This window comes from Spermophilus citellus, assembly GCF_964194105.1.
Source record: "Spermophilus citellus genome assembly, chromosome: 10".
Taxonomy (NCBI): domain Eukaryota; kingdom Metazoa; phylum Chordata; class Mammalia; order Rodentia; family Sciuridae; genus Spermophilus; species Spermophilus citellus.
Genome location: NC_138197.1, coordinates 89,120,329 through 89,138,661, shown reverse-complemented (window position 1 = coordinate 89,138,661; position 18,333 = coordinate 89,120,329). Strand labels below are relative to the sequence as shown.

General features: G+C 39.6%; 1 protein-coding gene across 4 annotated transcripts in view; it reads right to left on the bottom strand.

Moving 5' to 3' along the window:
- The window catches only part of YEATS4 (YEATS domain containing 4), a 108,544-nt gene that overhangs the window by 8,232 nt on the left and 81,979 nt on the right, over positions 1–18,333 (bottom strand). The window contains exon 8 of one of the 4 annotated variants that reach the window (XM_081311812.1): positions 10,498–10,822. The exons of the other annotated variants lie outside the window; for them this stretch is intronic. Within the exon in view, the coding sequence (XP_081167938.1) occupies positions 10,769–10,822 (54 nt within the window). The 3' untranslated portion in view covers positions 10,498–10,768. Of the gene's footprint in view, positions 1–10,497; positions 10,823–18,333 lie in introns of those variants that run through there. 4 annotated transcript variants of the gene reach the window in all.

The window sequence follows — 18,333 nt, the reverse complement described above, 5'->3', positions numbered from 1 at the left end:
AGGGTCCGGCGAAGCGTCGGAGGAAGAGACCACACAAGAGACTGGCTTCATGAAATTGGCAAAAGGGGATTTATTGATTCAGCATGCTGAGGTTCCAGGCTCACTCAGGAAGATAGAGCATCCCAGAGCCCCGAGCAGTGGTCAAACAGAGCTTAAGTACACTTTTTTTTGGGGGGGGGGGGCTTTGCATACATCAGAACAAATCACCATGAGGCGCGGGGAAAATTGAACAACTCTGAGACATGATTAGTACATTCATTGGCGGGAACAGGCTGGGCAGGGGTGATTGGTCACTCCTAAGCGGGGTACACATTCAAACTGATTGGTTCAGGCCCTGTGACAAACTGCACAGGGCCCTAGGCTAAATGGCCAGTAGGGCATTGTCTTAACTATCTCAGGAATTTCAGGTTCTGGGTGTAGCAGAGGAACTTAACAATACCTAGTCTTTTACATTTTAACTCAGGCTTTGCGGCTTAGAAACAGCTTAGAAATTTTACCTTTACAAGGTTACTTAAAAAGTAGCCTGTGGCAAAAATTAGCAATTCAATAAACAATTTCATAAATGATGTGAGAACAAGGTGTTAAATATTTGGAGGAAAAGAGAACCTTATTTCAGTATTATATCAACATTAACTCTAGGCCAAGTACAGTGGTGCACGCCTTCAAATCCCAGCAGCTCAGGAGGCTAAGGCAAGATAATTTCAAGTTTAAGGCCAGCCTCAGCAACTTAGCAAGACACTAAGCAGTTTTGTAAGACTCTGTTTCAAAATAAAAAATTAAAAGGACTGGGGATGTGGGGCTCAGTAGTAAAGTGCCCCTGGATTCAATCCCAGTATTAAAAATAAAAAGAAATGATATTGTAAAACCACCAGGTTTCTGGTTAACATGACACTTTTCCAAATCCACTCATGATACAAGGCTTTAAAAACAAAAACAAAAACAAAAACAAAACAAAAAAACAGCTGTTGTCATTTCTTTTCCTAAAACCATGACATTATATGTAGCTGTGGACTTGAGGAAGTAGAAGGACAAAAACACATCAAACAATAACTGAACAAGTTGACTACTGTCTCAGTGATTGGTACTGAAACATCTCTGATAGGAACCCAGAATATTAAGTTTGAAATGCCATGCTAAGACCTGGTTTTGGATTGAGGGACCAAATTTTGGGTGGAAGCAGCCATAAAACAACCAGATGATGGGGGAAGAGCCCAGGAACAGGGGGAAGAAAGTAAGCCAAACCAAAAATGAAACAAACATCAAAATAAAAGAGTCACTTAAAATGAGTCAGAAAACCTGAATTCTAAAATATAACAATAAAACCAAGGTTAAGCAAAAAATACTTATAAACTAATAATTGGTACATGAATTCACTCCAACTGAAATTAATTTTATAAAACAGTCTGACAATTCTTTTAAAAATAGACTTTTTTTTTTAGAGTAGAAATTAGAAGTTTATTAAAGGACAGCAGAAAAGACTTCTCCCGGAGGAAGAAGGGGACCCAAGAGGTGGAATCCGTGGAAGTGCCGTTGTCTCTCCATTTTATAGTTCTTTCAGTGATAGAATGTAGGTGGGAAGGCACGAGGGGTGGGACACAGGTGGGCCAAAGAAGTAATCTGGGCACTTCCAAGTCAGCATCTTCAAGTTTGCTTTGGAATGGGCTATCTTTAAATCTGCTGGGGCTGTTCATTAACATTTCTTTGGGATGGACTTTGGCCTTGGGTTTTTTCCTGGACTTCATTAACATTCCAGGAGAGTTGCTCAACTTTTCTGTGAATTCATTCTCAACATGGCCTTCATTTAGATTTCACTCGATATTAGACCCCTTACCTAACTACACTGACCACCTAATTTTAAATCTGGCTTCATTCCCCCCTCTAATTTTGGGAACTCCTTACTGCTGTAAGGAAAGGGGGCAAAGATCGTTCTGGCTTCTTCAGGCTGAAAGGGGACGGATGTTGGGCAAGCAGTTTGCAGTCCCCTTTAAAAATCGGGTCTATCGAGTGGTCCATCCGATTGAGAAGTAATAGGCTGGAGGGCCATTTGAGTGGATGGGTGGTCTATAAGAGAAACAAGAATTCATTAGAACCAGATTGATGCAGCAATAAATGCCACAGCACAGGAATATGCCAATGAGTATGATGCCAAAGACAGAGACTAACAATGTTTTCCACCAGGAAGTTACAGAGAACCAGGAGCTAAAATATTGTTCCCATGACAAAGTTGGTGAGGACATGGCTTCTATCTGAGCATGTAAATCTTTTTTTTTTTTTTTTTCTTTCTTTTTTTTTTTTTTTTTTAGAGAGAGTGATAGAGGGAGAGAGAGAGAGAGAATTTTTTAATATTTATTTTTTAGTTTTCGGCGGACACAACATCTTTGTTGGTATGTGGTGCTGAGGATCGAACCCGGGCCGCACGCATGCCAGGCGAGCATGCTACCGCTTGAGCCACATCCCCAGCCCTGAGCATGTAAATCTTTAAGGATATTTGTCACATTGCCAGAATGGTCAGGGATGTAAACACAACATTTAACTTTAGGGTTACAGATGTCCTTTCCCTTAAGATACAGTTTAATAATTTAATGTCATCTGAAATTGCAAAATCCTTTTTCTAGTATGACTCTGTGTCTAATAGAGAAACCTTTAATTGTTACTTAGGGCCGGATAATCATACTAGCAAATACCAAGCCTACCTGTGTAGGTTAGAAATAGCTGTAGGCTTTAAACTAAAAACTACTTTGGCAGTTCCTTTTGATAGTTATCAGGCATTTCTGTCTGAGAATCCTTCTTTGTAGCCTCCAGTCTTACTTATTTTGGGAGGCTAACATAAAGTGTATACCTTAAAATATTATTATTATTTAAAATGTCCAGGAATGGCTGTGTTTTGGTTTTAATTGTCTTTGCTAAGTGTTTAAGATGAAACAGTCAAACTGACTTTTGTTTCTATCGTTAACAGTCAGCTGAGTTTTTATGGGAGTCATTCCTGGGGAAATTTGAGAGTGGCTTCTCAGTTCTGCTAGTGCCATTTGTGTTAGGATGGGTCCAGGTCTTGCTTGACCATGTGGCTTCCCTTGGAAGCATCAGGGATGTCTCCCTTCTCTCATGACCCTCCTCTTCATAGCAAATGCACTCATTGGCTTTCTGTTCTCCAGTGGTCTCATTAATCTCCATGATCGGGAGGTTATGTGGCCCAGAGTTGCAAAGCTCTTTAGAGAAGTCCCCAATGTTGAAGTATAACACCAGAGAAGCACACTGAGGCAAGGTCAGAGTAGAAATTAGAAGTTTATTAAAGGACAGCAGAAAAGACTTCTCCCGGAGGAAGAAGGGGACCCAAGAGGTGGAATCCCTAAAATAGACATTTTTTAGGATGATTAAAGATATAAATAAGGGAACAAATTCCATTAAAATTAAAAAGAAAAAAAAATTAAAAAATAAAATAAAAGCTATCTGGATATAAAAAGAATCAACTAAAGTGGGCATGGTGTCAAACCTGCTTGTTAACCCAGCTACTCAGGAGGATGAGGTGAGAGGATCACTTGAGAACAAGAGTTCAAGACCAGCCTGGGCAACAGAGTGAGACCCCATCCCAAACAAAACAATATAATGAAGGAAACAAAAGAAGCAACTGAAAACAAATAGAACTAAAAAATTTATAAAGCCATTAAAAACTTAATGGACTCCTCAGGCATCATGGTGCACATGTATAGTTCCAGTGACTCAGGAGGCTGAGGCAGGAGGATCACAAATTCGAAGCCAGCCTGGGCAACTTAGTGATAACTTGTCCCAACATTTAAAAATCAAGGGGGCTGGGGCTGGGGTTCAGTGGTAGTGCACTTGCCTGGCATGTGTGAGGCACTGAGTTCAATTCTCAGCACCACATATAAATAAGTTTTTTTTTAAAAAAAGGTCTATCAACAACTAAAAAAAAAATTAAAAAACTAAAATTAAAAATCAATGTTAGGCACGGTGGCCTGCAATCCCAGAAGTTCAGGAGGCTGAGGCAGAAGGATCGCAAGTTCAAAGCCAGCCTTAGCAAAAGCGAGGCACTAAGCAACTCAGTGAGACTCTGTCTCTAAATAAAATACAAAATAGGGCTGGGGATGTGGCTCAATGGTCGAGTGCTCCTGAGTTCAATTCCTGGTACTCAAAAAAAAAAAAAAAAAGAAAGAAAAGAAAAGAAAAAGGAAAATTTAAAAGGGCTGGGGATGTGGCTCAGTGGTAGAATGCCCCAAGGGTTCAATCCATAGTACCAAAATAAACAAACAAACAAAACCTCAACAGATGAGAGAAGCTCTAGACTAAGTACAGTTGAGAGTGACTTACTAAATTGGGAGACTATACAGAGAGATTCATCTAGGCCACAGCACAGTAAGCCAAAGAGATTCTACATATTTATATATCTCTACCTATAGATATCTTTTTTTTTTAAAGAGAGAATCTTTTTTCCTTTTTTATTTATTTATTTTGTTGGACACAACACAATGCCTTTATTTATTTATTTTTTTAAGATAGAGTGAGAGAGGAGAGAGAGAGAGAAGTTTTTTAATATTTATTTTTTAGTTATCGGCAGACACAACATCTTTGTTTGTATGTGGTGCTTTGGATCGAACCAGGGCCGCACGCATGCCAGGCGAGCACGCTACCGCTTGAGCCACATCCCCAGCCCCCCTATAGATATCTGATGTTGGGAATTATGAAAGACAAAAGATAGAGAGGCTCCAACCTACATTTAAGTTCCAGAAGATAAGAATGACAGGAAGAGTGGAGAAATATATTTAAAGAAAAAAATAATCAAGTAATTATCAAATTGAAACACACACTGAGTACCAATCAGAATAAATCAGTATAAATCTACAACTATATATGTTAATATAAAATAAAAAGAGGCAAACTGATTACTTTTAAAAAAATGTAATTTAGAATAACAGTTGACTTCTCATTAGAAGCAATAGTACCACAAGACAATAGAGTAATAATATCTTCAGGATACTGTAGCAATGGAACTTGGGATCCTCCTGTCTCAGCCTTCCAAGTAGCTGGGATTATAGGTGTGTACCACCATGCCCAGCTATACATGTGGAAATTAATGACAGTGATAACACTGGAAGAGATGGTAAACTTTAATAACATGTGCTAGGAAAAAAGGTAACTTATGTAAAAATGGTAAAATTTGTTTCCTATCTCATACCATACATTAAACTAAGCTTAAGAGGTATTAAAATGTATAGCCGGTGTGGTGGCATATGTCTGTACTCCTAGTGGCACAAGAGGCTGAGGCAGGAGGGTCACAAGTTCAAAGTTAGCCTCAGTAACTTAGCAAGGCACTTAGCAACTCAGTAAGACCCTGTCTCTAAACAAAATATAAAAAAGGGCTGTGTCTCGGTAGTTGAGTACCCCTGGGTTCAATCCTCAATACCAAAAAAAAAAAAAAAAGAAGAAGTATTAAAACTTAAATATGAAAACCAAACCTGTAACACTTTTTAAACATAAGGGAATATATTTATGAATTTGAAGTAAGGAAGGATTTCCTAAGAAAAAAGATGAGCCATTCATTGTGGTGGCATGCCTATAAGCCTAGAGACTTGGGAGGCACAGGCAGGAAGAATGCCAAGTTCAAGGCCAGCCTGGACAATTTCATGAGACCCTGTCTCAAAATAAAAATCAAAAGAGGATAGGGATGTGGCTCAGGGGTAGAGTACCCCTGGGTTCAATCTCCAGTACTGCAAAAATAAATAAATAAATAAGAATACATTTTTTACATTTAAGCAATTAAAACTTTGACTATTGATACCATAAATAAGTGATAACATAATCCACAGACTTGTTTTTGCAATGAAGAAGATATTTTCAAAACCCATTTCACAACAGTAGAGGTATCTTCCTTGTAGTGGTGATTATAAATCTTTCTTCCTCTTTCTTTCCTAAAATCCTCTATTTTGATTAACATGTCATCTGACTTCTGCTCCTTACTATACTCATCCTTTCATCCTGAGAAAGTCATCTTTCCTAATTTACTGGTGGCCCATTATTATTCCAATATCATTCTTATCATAATTATTGGTAACTTAATATTGATTTACTTATCTAGACCTTCCAGTGACCTCATTTCTAAGTTCTTTGGCCTCCTTTTCCTCCATAATGTGGTCTTTCATTACATCAACTCACTAACATGGTCATACATCTAGACCTGCATTATCCAATATGGTTGCCACCACCTTCGTGGTCCTTTTTAATTTTAAATTTATTAAACTTTCATTTTTTTCCACTGCAGTGCTCAGTAATCACTAGTAGCTGCCATATTAAGCAGTTGATATAGAACATTTCCATCATCATGGAAAGTTCTATTGGAAAATACTGCTCAAGATCTTGCCATTGTCAATACCTGAAACTCTTCCATAATGTCAATATTAAGCATCACTCTTTGACTAGAACTTTCTAATTTAAAAAAATATTTTAATTGTCAATGGACCTTTATTTTATTTATTTATATGTGGTGCTGAGAATTGAACCCAGTGCCTCACACATGCTACGCAAGCACTCTGCCACTGAGCCACAACCCCAGCCCCAGAACTTTTTACTTTTTGTTGTTGCTTTTATTGGTACTGGGGATTGAACCCAGGGGTACTTAACCACTGAGCCACATCCCCAGCCCTTTTTTGTATTTTATTTAGAGACAATATCTCACTGAGTTGCTTAGGGCCTTGGTAAGTTGCTGAGGCTGGCTTTGAATTTGCAATCCCTCTGCTTTAGCCTCCCAAACTGCTAGGATTACAGGCGTGCACCATCTGGCCTGGCCAGAGCCTTCTACAGCTTTTACAGCTTATTTCTTGACTCCAGTAATTTTACTGGGACCCTATAATCTATGGATTCTTCAACCATTTTATTTTTCCTAATATATGTCATGTTCCATAACTACTACTACTTCTCCTCCTCCCCCTCCTCCCCTTCTTCCCCTCCTCCCCCTCCTCCAATCCTCCCCCTCCTTCCCTCCCCTCTCCCCCCCTCCCCCTTCTTTGCTGTGCTGGATATGGGATCCAGGGTGTTGTGCATGCTGGGCAAGCACTTTGCCACTGAGATACAACCCATTCCCTAACTTCCATTATTATCTAACGTAAATTCCATGACCAACCATTTTGGCCTTGCATACATTCTAAACTCCCTTGGGTTGTCCTGCCACCCTTTTTTATAATTGTGAGAATTCTTGTTAAATCTAACTTTCTACCTTTTTGCTACTGATAAAAATCTACTTAACTCTGTACCTGCACCTCTGCAATTTAATGTGATGTGAGGAAAAAGGCACACAACCATGACTAATCTTAATGCTACCTTCTATCATCATGATTTTCCCCTAGTCCATGCAAGTCTTCCTTTTTCCTTTTTCTAGACAACTCATACTTTTTCCTAATTCTCAAGCCTCTGTCACCTCCTTAACCTCACTTGCAACTGGTGATTGTTATTTCTTTTGAGTAACAAAACCAATCAGAAAAGGATTTTTACATGATCTCACTAACATATCTACTCACCTACCTGCACTTGTTCATTTTCTCTGACTTCTCACCTGTTACTCTGAATGACGGTCTATGCTGTTAATAAAGAACAGCCCTCCACTGTTCCAGATCTTGTGACAATTCTAGGGATGTAACTATAAAAATTCTTTCCTTGGACTGGGGATATAGCTCAGGGGTACAGCACTTGACTAGCAAGTACAAGGAGCTGGGTTCCAGCCCCATTATCACAAAAATAAAAATTATTTCTATATTTCCCCACTCTGTGGGATTTTTCCTATCAGCATACACCCATGGTTTTAGTTCTCTCATCTTAATAAAATTCCTACTATTCACCTCACTTTTCCATATAGACACTTTGCTATTTCCTATCTTCTCCTTTTAGCAAAATTCCTTTAAAGAGTAATCTGCCTATATAGCACACTATATCTTTTTTTTTCTTTTGGTACTGGGGATTGAACCCAGAGGTGCTTAACCACTGAGCCACATCTCCAAACCTTTTCATTGTTTATTTTGATAACAGGGTCTTGCTAAATTGCTGAGGCTAGCCTCAAACTTGCAATCCTCCTGCCTCAGCCTCTCACATCACTGGAAAAACAAGTGCGTGCCACCACACCTGGCTATTTCTAACTTCTCTCTTCCTACTCTATCTTCAATCCATAGATCAGGTCCCCCTTGCCCCATCTTAGTCCATCTTGAGCTGTTATAATAGAATCCCACAGGCCTTATTTTATAATGAATAGAAATTCTCTGGTTCACAGTTATGGAGGCTAGGAAATCAAGACTGAGAGGTCAGCATCTGGCAAGGACCTTCTAGTTGTGTCATCCCATGGCAAAATAGTAAAGAGATCAAGAAAGAGAGACAAAGGAGGAGCAAACAGGTCCTTTTTGTAAGGAACTCATTTCTACAATAATTGCCTTAATCCATTCATGAGGGCAGAGCCCTCATGGTCTAATCACCTATTTTTTTCTTTGGTATTAGGGATTGAACCCAGGGGTGCTTAACCACATCTCCAGCCCTTTTATTTATTTATCTATCTATCTATCTATCTATCTATTTATTTATTTATTTATTTATTTATTTATTTATTTATTTATTTATTTAAGGCAGGGTCTTGCTAAGTTGCACAGGGCCTCACTAAATTGTTGAGGCTAATTTTGAATTGGAATCCTCCTGTCTCAGCCTCCCAAAGTTGCTGGAATTACTAGTGTGCACCACCATGCCCAGCTCCACCTCTTAATATTGTTACAATGGCAATTAAATTTAAATATGATTTTGGGAGGGGACAAACATTCAAATCACAGCACCCTCCAATATATCCCTGATTTTCTTGCTCAGATCATCAAAGATTTCCACATTGCTAAATCTAATGGGCAATATAAGCCTCATCTTGATTGACCCATTAGCATCCTGTGACATAGTTGACCCTCTCTCCTTTTTTATTTTATTTATTTTATATGGTGCTGAGGATCAAACCCAGTACGTTCCTGTGCTAGGCAAGCACTCTATCACTGAGCCACCACCCCAGCCCTCCTCTCTCCTTCTTGAGACACTTTCTTGACTACCAATGTTTTCTCCCTATCTTACAACCTGCTTCTTCTCAGTTTCCTTTGTTGGTTTTTCCTATCTCCATGACCTCTGAACAGTGGAATATCTCAGTCTTTGGATTCCTTCTCTTTAGTGTTTACACTCACTATGGTAGATTAAATTATGGTTTACAACTATTTGCTCCTTTCCTTCTATGAAGATTGAATATCTACATTCCTTGGATTTGCTTAAAATCCCTCATCTAAGCAGAATGTATGTCCTTGCTCCATTGCAAGACTGGGTTGTGTGGTTGGTTTAGGCTAATGGAAGAGATTGGAGTGGAAGTATGTGTTGTGTGCTACATGCATGCAGAAGTAGAAGATTTAAATTTAATTGCATTGTTAATCTTTTGGCTTCTCTTGCTTCTGCTCGTTGTTGTGAGCATAGCAGGTACCATACTGTGGTTTGTTACTTTGATCTAAGTCCAAAGTTAGGAGGCACTTGAATCAGCCTTAGAGGTGACATACAGCCTAGGGCTGAGCTATAATCCACCTGTAGTTCATTTGTAACAAAAGCAAGACATAAATGTTTATTGGTGTAATCCACTGAAATTTTGGGGTTATTTGTTGTTGTTAGTTTGTTTTCGTTGTTATTTTGTATTGAGAATTGAACCCAGGAGTGCTTAACCACTGAACCGCATCTCTAGCCCTCTTCTTCTTCTTCTTTTAATATATTTATTTATTTATTTATTTTTAGGTGGTGCTGAGGATCGAACCCAGGGCCTCACATGTGCTAGGCAAGCGCTCTACCGCTGAGTCACAACCCCAGCCCCTATAGCCCTTCTTTTTTATTTTTCACTTTGAGACAGAGTCTCACTAAGTTGCTTAGGGACTCATTAATTTGCTGAGGCTGGCTTTGAACTTGCTATCCTCCCGCCTCAGCATCCCGGATTGCTCAGAATCCAGGGCATGTGCCACCATGCCCTGCTTTTGGGTTGTTTGATGCCTCAACAATACTGACTAATAAAACTCCCTTTAAACTCTCATGAACTCATGTATCAATACAGTTGCCAACTTGGCATCTACACTCCAATGTCTAAAAAGGCTTCTCAAACTCAACAGGTCCAAATATAAACTCCTGATTTTTCCCACCAAGTGTGGTCTTTGAGTCTTTCCATTATCATCCAGTGGAAACTTCATCCAGATTTGTCACTTTTGCTTATATTCCAGGCCAATTTATCAATGAATCTCATTGGTTTTATTTTCAACATAAATCCAGATTCTAGAAATTTCTCATCATCTTCACTGGTACCACCTTGGTCCAACCCATATCAAGGTATGATATCCAGAATATATAAAGCATTACTACTACATGTCAAAAGGAAACAAAACAATTTATTAGCTAATAATATGAATTCACAGAAGAAATACATATTCAATAACCATCCTCACCAATGGGGTGGCCAGTTTTGCTTTTTGCATCACAGTCTCAGCTACTAAGTGCTATTTGAGGATGTTCCTCTAGAGTAGGAAACCAGAAGTTAATCAACAAGCACTTGATAAATGCTACCCCACCTCAGCTGGATCATAGATAACGGTTTATCTTTTAATTATCTTTAGTCACTTTTTACCTCCAAAACAAACATCTTGGTCCAACCCACCATTATCTTCACCTTGGTTACTCTGAAAGACTGAGTCCTGTTTGTCCTCCTAGGTGGGCTTTTTAAAACAGTAGGTCAGATTGTACCTCTCCTTTGCTCAAACTTCCCTTTCTTCAAATGGCTTCCCACCTCACCAAGACAAAAAAAAAAAAATCATCATTATAATGGTCAACAACTTTCTTTACATTCTGCACACACACATACACTTCCCTCCTTACTGCTCCAATTTCATCTCTTATGACTCATTTTTTTCCCATTTGGCTTTGGCCACAGTGGTATCCTTGCTGTTCCTTAAACACAACATTTATGCTACCACTTTAGGGTCTTTGCTGCATTTGTTTTCTTCTTATTATTATTGTTATTTCCCCCTCCACCCCCACACTGGGGGTTGAACCAGAGGTGCTTTACCACTGAGCTACAACCCCAGCCCTTTTTACTTTTTATTTTGAGACAGGGTTTTGCCAATTTGCTGAGGCTGGCCCCGAATTTGCCATCCTCCTGCCTTAACCTTCCAAAATCACTGGGATCATAGGCATGCCCCACCACAAGGTGTCTTTTAAGTAAAATCCTGAAGGAGGACAAGAGGATCACAAATTTGATTCCAGGCTCAGCAATTTACGGAGACCCTCTTAGCAAGACCTTATCTCAAAATAAAAAACAAAGAAGGCTGGGATTTGACTTAGTGGCAAAATGCCCCTGGGTTCAATCCCCAGTGCCAAAAATAAGTAAGTAAGTAAGTAAGTAAATAAATAAATAAATAAATAAAGGCATCTGTCAGTGGGGTTTCCTTGACCTCTGCATTTTAAACTGCCTTAGAACTTCCTACACTTCTTCTCTGCTTTATTTTCTTTACTTCTCTGTAGTACTTACCACAGAGTATGTAAAATTTAATATATGATAATTTCCTAGATTTTGCTTATTGTTTCTCTTTCTACACTAGAATGTACAATCCATGAGCTAAGAGGTTTTTGTTTTTGGTCTGTTTTATTCATTGTTGTATCCCTGTGAACATAGTAAGTGATCAAGAAATATTTGTTGAGCAAATCAATATAACTAACAAGGTATGATATCCAGAATATATAAAGCATTACTACATGTCTAAAGGAAACAAAAAAATATTATTAGCTAAGAATATGAATTCACAAAAGAAATACATAATCAATAACCTCAAGAAAAGGGATTCCATCTCCCAAGCAATGAGTGAATTAAACAAAGTGAAATTTCTTTTCATAATAACACAATTGGAAAAAATTTTTGAATTTGAAGCACTGGCAATAGAAGAACAGTAACTCACATACTCTGCTGGCATAACTTTGGAAATTTGCAATATCTATTAAAAACTAGAAATGCACATACCTTGTAACCCAGCAATTCCAGTCCTTGATATAAATCTGAGAATTCAGTACCAACATGTCTTTTTTACAAGAGACATGCACAAGAATGTTCATGTCAGCATTATTAATAGCCCCTAACTGGAAACTCAAATGTCCACTAATAAACACATAAATATGGTACATACATACAAAGGGATATTTTACAGCAATGAAAATGAATGAACTATAGCCCAACACAACAATATTAAAGCTTTCTGAAACTACTTGAAAATTAAAGGGTAAGAGCACCTGGAAGGTGTAGTTCCCTATGAGACAGTCTCGATCAGGGAAAGGGTGAAACATTCTTCCAAGGGCAAACAGGTAAATAACAGGTACAGCTGAGAAATTGGGTTTGGGTGCAGCTCCTTGGGCTGGCAAGATAAAAGTGATCCTTGTCCAACTGGTTTGTCTCCAGAAAATTCAAAATGAGCACCAGAATCATTTTGGGATGTTTCTGTTTATCTAGTATCAGAAATCAAACCCAGGGTGCTCTACCACTGAGCTATACCTTCAGTCTTTTTTATTTTTAATTTTTAAAAATTTTGAGATAGTATCCTGCTAAGTTGCTGAGACTAGCCTTAGATTTATGATCCTCCTGCCTCAGCCTGCTGAGTAGCTGGGATTACAGAGAGATACCAAAGAGCTGGACTCCTGTTTTATCATTCTGCAATAGAATTCCCTGTGTACTCTTTACTCCCTTTATCCCCCCACTTCATTGATCACTGCTTCATTGATGAGGTAATGTATTAGATGCTATAGAGGAAAGAAAGAAGTGTAAGATGTGGACCTTATCCTCTGGGAATTTGGGATCTAGTTTCAAAGACAATACTTATCTGTGATGAAGTCCCATGTTTATTTGCTCATTAACAAACAAACAAACAATAACAAAAAATATCAAATGTGCATGGTGGTGCACACCTGCAATCCCACTACTTGGGAGACTGTGGCAGGAAGATCACAAGTTCAAGGCCACCCTAAGCAATTTAGAAAGACCTGTCTCAAAATAGAAAATAATAAGGCCTGGGGCTGTGACTTAGTGGTAGAGCATTTGCCTAGCATTTGCCTAAATTCAGTCCCCAGTACACAGAGCAAAAAACAAAATCTCCTACAAGGACATCTGCCCAGTAACTCTGTTTAATCTTGGATGATGCCACTCTTGTTATTAACCATTGTGGCCAAGGAATATTGTTTCAAAATATCTGATGTGGTCCTCCTCATTTTTGCCTTTAAAAACTCCTTACCCCAATCTCTTTGCCCATAGTTTACTATGGTATGCATATTCCCTTTGCAATGCTATTCCCAAATATATATCAAAGGCATTATTATTAGCTTTGTTAGTAGTAACACTGTTTTTTGTTTTGTCTTGTTTTTTGGTACCAGGGATTGAACTCAGGGACACTTGGTCACTGAGCTACATCCCCAGCCCTATTTTGTATTTTATTTAGAGATAGGGTCTCACTGAGTTGCTTAGTGCCTCGCTAAATTGCTGAGGCTGGCTTTGAATTTTCGATACCCCTGCCTCAGACTCCAGAGCCACTGGGATTACAGGTGTGCACCACTGCACCTGGCTGTAATACTGTGTTTAAGAGATGCATTCTAAAATACTTATTGGTAAAATGTCATGATGTCTATAATTTAATTTAAAATACTTCAGGAAAAGAAAGCAAGCATGGCCGATTATTATATCTTGGTGCTAGTATATTGCTATCTATTATGGTTTTCTGCTTTTCTATATATTTGAAAATTATAATAAAAATAAATATGTTGTTGAAAAGAAAGTGATAAAGGTGTAGTCTGAGGGATAAATGAGTCAAGATTGTTTTTAACTGTGGGCTGTTTATAAGATTAAGGGAAAGAGGCAAGAGAGAGAGAGATGGAGGAATGAATGGAGCAAAATCAAAGAAGTGGAATATGATTAAGGACAGGTGAAGAGCTGGGGATGTGGCTCAGTGGTTGAGTGCCCCTGAGTTCAATCCTTGGTAACCCCCCCCCCCAAATAAAAGGACAGGTGAAAAGTTCAAATCCTCTCTCTCTCTCTCTCTCTCTCTCTCTCTCTCTCTCTCTCTCTCTCTCTCTCTCTTTCTCTCCTTTTGGTACTAGAAATTGAACCCAGGGGTGCTTAACCACTGAGCCACATTCCCAGCCCATTTTATACTCTATTTTGAGACAGGGTCTTGCTGAGTTGCTTAGTGCCTCACTAAATTGCTGACACTGGCTTTGAATTTGTGGTCCTCCTGTCTTAGCCTCCTGAGTGGCTGGGATTACAGGCATGCACCACAGCAGCCAGCTCACTGCCTATTTCTCTGAAACAACAGGAACAAAAATAATGAGTGAAGAGATAACAACATTCTAATGTGGAGACAGCCAAACTGGGGAATGGCCTTGGACTGGAGGAAAGCCAAGGGTGGACCAAGGATAATGCAGTGGTTTGGGGGATTTGAGAATGAGAAAGTTCTAGAAATGTTGCTGGGTAAATTCTGTATGGATGCATTCCTGAAGAAAGGTGGTACCTAGAGAATATTAGCATATGTTTATAGTGAACCTAATCAGCATGACTATGATTTCCTTTAGGCATACTCATCAACCTGGAAGTGGAAGAAAAGTCAGAGAATGAATGCTAGATTGTCCTGAAAGTGGAGGAAGGGAAATTGACAACCCCACAAATCAAATAGATGAGTGTGGGTATACCCAAGGCCATGTGTAACTGGCAACCATAGGAAACCCTCTGTGTGGACCCTTGAGAAAGACTGGTAGGGCACTAACAGACCACATACAAGAAAGGCTGAGCTAGGCTGGGGCTGGGCTCAGTGGTAGAGCACTTGCCTAGCATGTGTGAGGCACTGGGTTTGATTCTTAGTGCCACACATAAATAAATAAAATACAGGTCCATTGACAACTAACAAGATATTAAAAAAAAAAGGCCAAGCCTGCTGTGGTGGCACACACCTATCATCTCAGTGGCTCGGGAGGCTGAGACAGGAGGATTGCAAGTTTGAGGCCAGCCTCAGCCACTTAGTGAAGCCCTATACAACTTTGTGAGACCCTGTCTCAAAATTTAAAATAAAAAGGGTTAGGGATATGGCTCAGTGGTTGAGCTCCCCTGGGTTCAATCTCCAATACCAAAAAAAAAAAAAAAAAAGAAGAAGAAAGGAAGATTGAAAGGGGTAAAGGGTAAGTTGAGTCAGGTTTTCTGTGAAGTTCAATAGGAGCAATAAGGTAAGACCAGCAGAGTTGTGACCATTACAGCAAGCATACAAGGCCAAAGTTTGAAGAACCTAAAATTCCAAGAGATGTTGAGGTCCCAGGTATGGCCATGCAGGTGTGTATGATGAACCCAGCCTAATTCCATCTTAAGATTGGGAGCCATCTCATCACAAAGTCATGAAAAGTTCATTTCTGTTTTACTGTAAAATACTAAGATTTCTTTTTGGCCAGACTGTAGTTCTATGTTTTAAAAAAACTTGCTTGGGATTCTTGCCTGTGTTTTGAACTTACCCCTGTCCGGCTCTCCTTGACCAGATAACAACCTTCCCTGAAATCCCAGCTGCTCCTCATTAACTTTGATGTTGGAATCTGAGTTTGCTCCCTACCTTGAGATGTTAAACAATGTAGATCATAAACCTGCTATCTGCCCTTGTGTTATGCTTGCCAGAACCCTGTGAGCTGTAAGTTCCCAAGACACCCCCCTTTGTAACTTTTTGTGCTATAAAAATCTTTTTATTTTTTTCCAAGAGAGCTGCTGCTGTCCTCTGGCCCTGTTTTTCTGGGTGAGGCAGCTGTTAGCTAGCTCTCTCTTACGTACACAATGTAAGCTTGCTTTAATTTGGTTTAAATTGGAGTCGGTGGTCTTTTTGCGCCATGGTTCAACATGTAACTGAAGCAGAAACTAGTCAGTCAAGTTTTGGATGTTCCAAATGAACATAGATGTGGTAATCAGCCTCTTGGCCCCCAAAGATACCCATTCCTGCTAGTCCTATCCTATATAATCCTCCCTTCTTGAGGGTAGGCTTAGGGACTTCTAAAAAATAAAAAACAGCAAAAATAATGGGTTGTCACTTCCAAGATTAGGTTACAAAAAACTGGTTTCCATCCTGTTTGTTTTCTCTTGTTCGTTTTAATGGAGCCAGCTGCCACACTGTGAGCTGTCCAGTGTAAGAGATCTACCACCAGGCAAGGATTGAGGGAAGCCTCCAGCCATAGCCACTGTGCAATCGAGGCCCTCCAACACTCATGAGCTTGGAAGTAGATCTTCCCCAGTTGAGCCTGAAGTGATCACAGCTTTGTGAGAAACCCTGAGTCAGAGGATAAGTCTTGCTCAGATTCCTGACTCATAGAAACTGTGAGATAATAAATGTATGTTGTTTTAAACTTCTAAATTGGAGTGATTTATTTTTATTTTTATTTTATTTATTTTTTTGTGGTGCTGGGGTTGAACCCAGGGCCTTGTGCATGCAAGGCAAGCACTCTACCAACTGATCTATATCCCCAGCCCCTTGGGGTGATTTTATACACAGTCATAGATAACTAATTCAATGGATACTGATGTCTTAAGACTAACAGGAGATAAGGGAGAGAGGAAACCATGAGCTAGGAGCAAAGGTCACTGTTAAAGATTTAAAGCAGGCTTCTCCAACTTTAATATGTATTCAGATCACTTGGGCATTGTATTAGAATGCAGATTTGGATTCAGTAGTCCTAGAGAATGAGGATCAAGATTTCTAACAAATTCTAGGTAAGGCCAATGCTGTAGGTCCTTTGAGAAGGAGGGAGTAAAGCACCCAAGGATAGAGCAAAGATGGGTAAAAGGATACTTTGGAGAATCCAAATCAACATGCTTGGGAAGAGGCTCAGATTGTTCACTGAAACAAGAAGGTAGTTTAAGGCACGCATGCCCCAGGGCCTAAGGTGAGGCCAGGGAATAATAGAAATGGTGCAGAAAACGGGTAAGTCTGGGGTTGGGGGAACTTAAAGCATTGGGTATTGCCTCCGTAAACTGGGTTTTATGGGTTTCTCATGGTATAATGCTTGGTTAAGACAGGATTTGTCCTCTTTACCTTTCTCTCATATTTGTATTTTATATCTATCTACATCCACTTAATAAAATCTGATTTTAACAAGGACATTAGAGAAGATGGAAAAATAACTTCATTCAGCAAAACTATGCACATTACCAATTGTGCACTAGGCACTGGGGAAACAAAAATGGGTAAGAGCATTCCCGCTATAGTTACTAGAACAGTGAGGGAGGCATGAACACCTACTGGAATGCAAAGTGATAGGTGTGATCATAGAGGTATAAAAGTTATGGTAGCCTGGCAAAGAAAGTGATTAGTTTTTCCCTAGTGATTAAGTTACAAAAAACTGGTAGGTGAGGTGTGAGCCAGGCCTTCAGAGGAGCAAATATTAAAAGGGAATCAGGGAATTCTTCTATTTTTTCAGCCTAGGAATTGAACCCAGGGGCACTGGACCACTGAGCTTCAGGCCCAGCCCTTTTTATTTTTTATTTTGAGGCAAGGTGTTGCTAAATGACTGAGGCTGGCTTTAAACTTGGGATCCTCCTGCCTCAGCTTTCCAGTGCACCACTGGACATGGCAGAATCAGGGAATTCTGGGTAGATCAATTTCTAATAAGTACCCAGGTCTCTTCCCTATACCAGTAACTTATGCTCACAGTGACAACCTTTTAATTTGTGTTTGGTTTCTTCCTATTGGCAGATACCTTTCTCATTCCAAATTATTAGGTTGATTTTTCTGATTACTCATATGAGTTTGGATGCATGAGCCAGTTTTTCTTTATTTTATTGTTTGGCACTAGGGATTGAACCCAGGGGTGCTTAACCACTGAGCCACATCTCCAGTCTTCTTTCTTTATTTTTGAGACAGGGTCTTGCTAAGTTAATTAGGGCCTCTCCAAGTTGCTGAGGCTGGCTTTGAACTTGCCATCCACCTGCCTCAGTCCTGAGCTCCTAGGATTACAGGCGTGTGCCACCACATCCGGCATAAGCCAGTGTTTCTTAAGGCCTGATCAACTCAGGATAAACCGAGTTTGCAATTGCAGGCTTACAAAGGCAGAAAACCCACAGAATCTAGAAGGGCAACATTTTATTGGCCCTCACCCACTCTTCATCTGTGCACAGTACAACAGTAAGTCTACAGAAGATTCAGTTCATGATAACAGTGTTCCCTGAAAAGGAACAAGAGGCAAATTCTGTGTGTGTGTGTGTGTGTGTGTGTGTGTGTGTGTGTGTGTGTTGTTTGGAGAAGAACC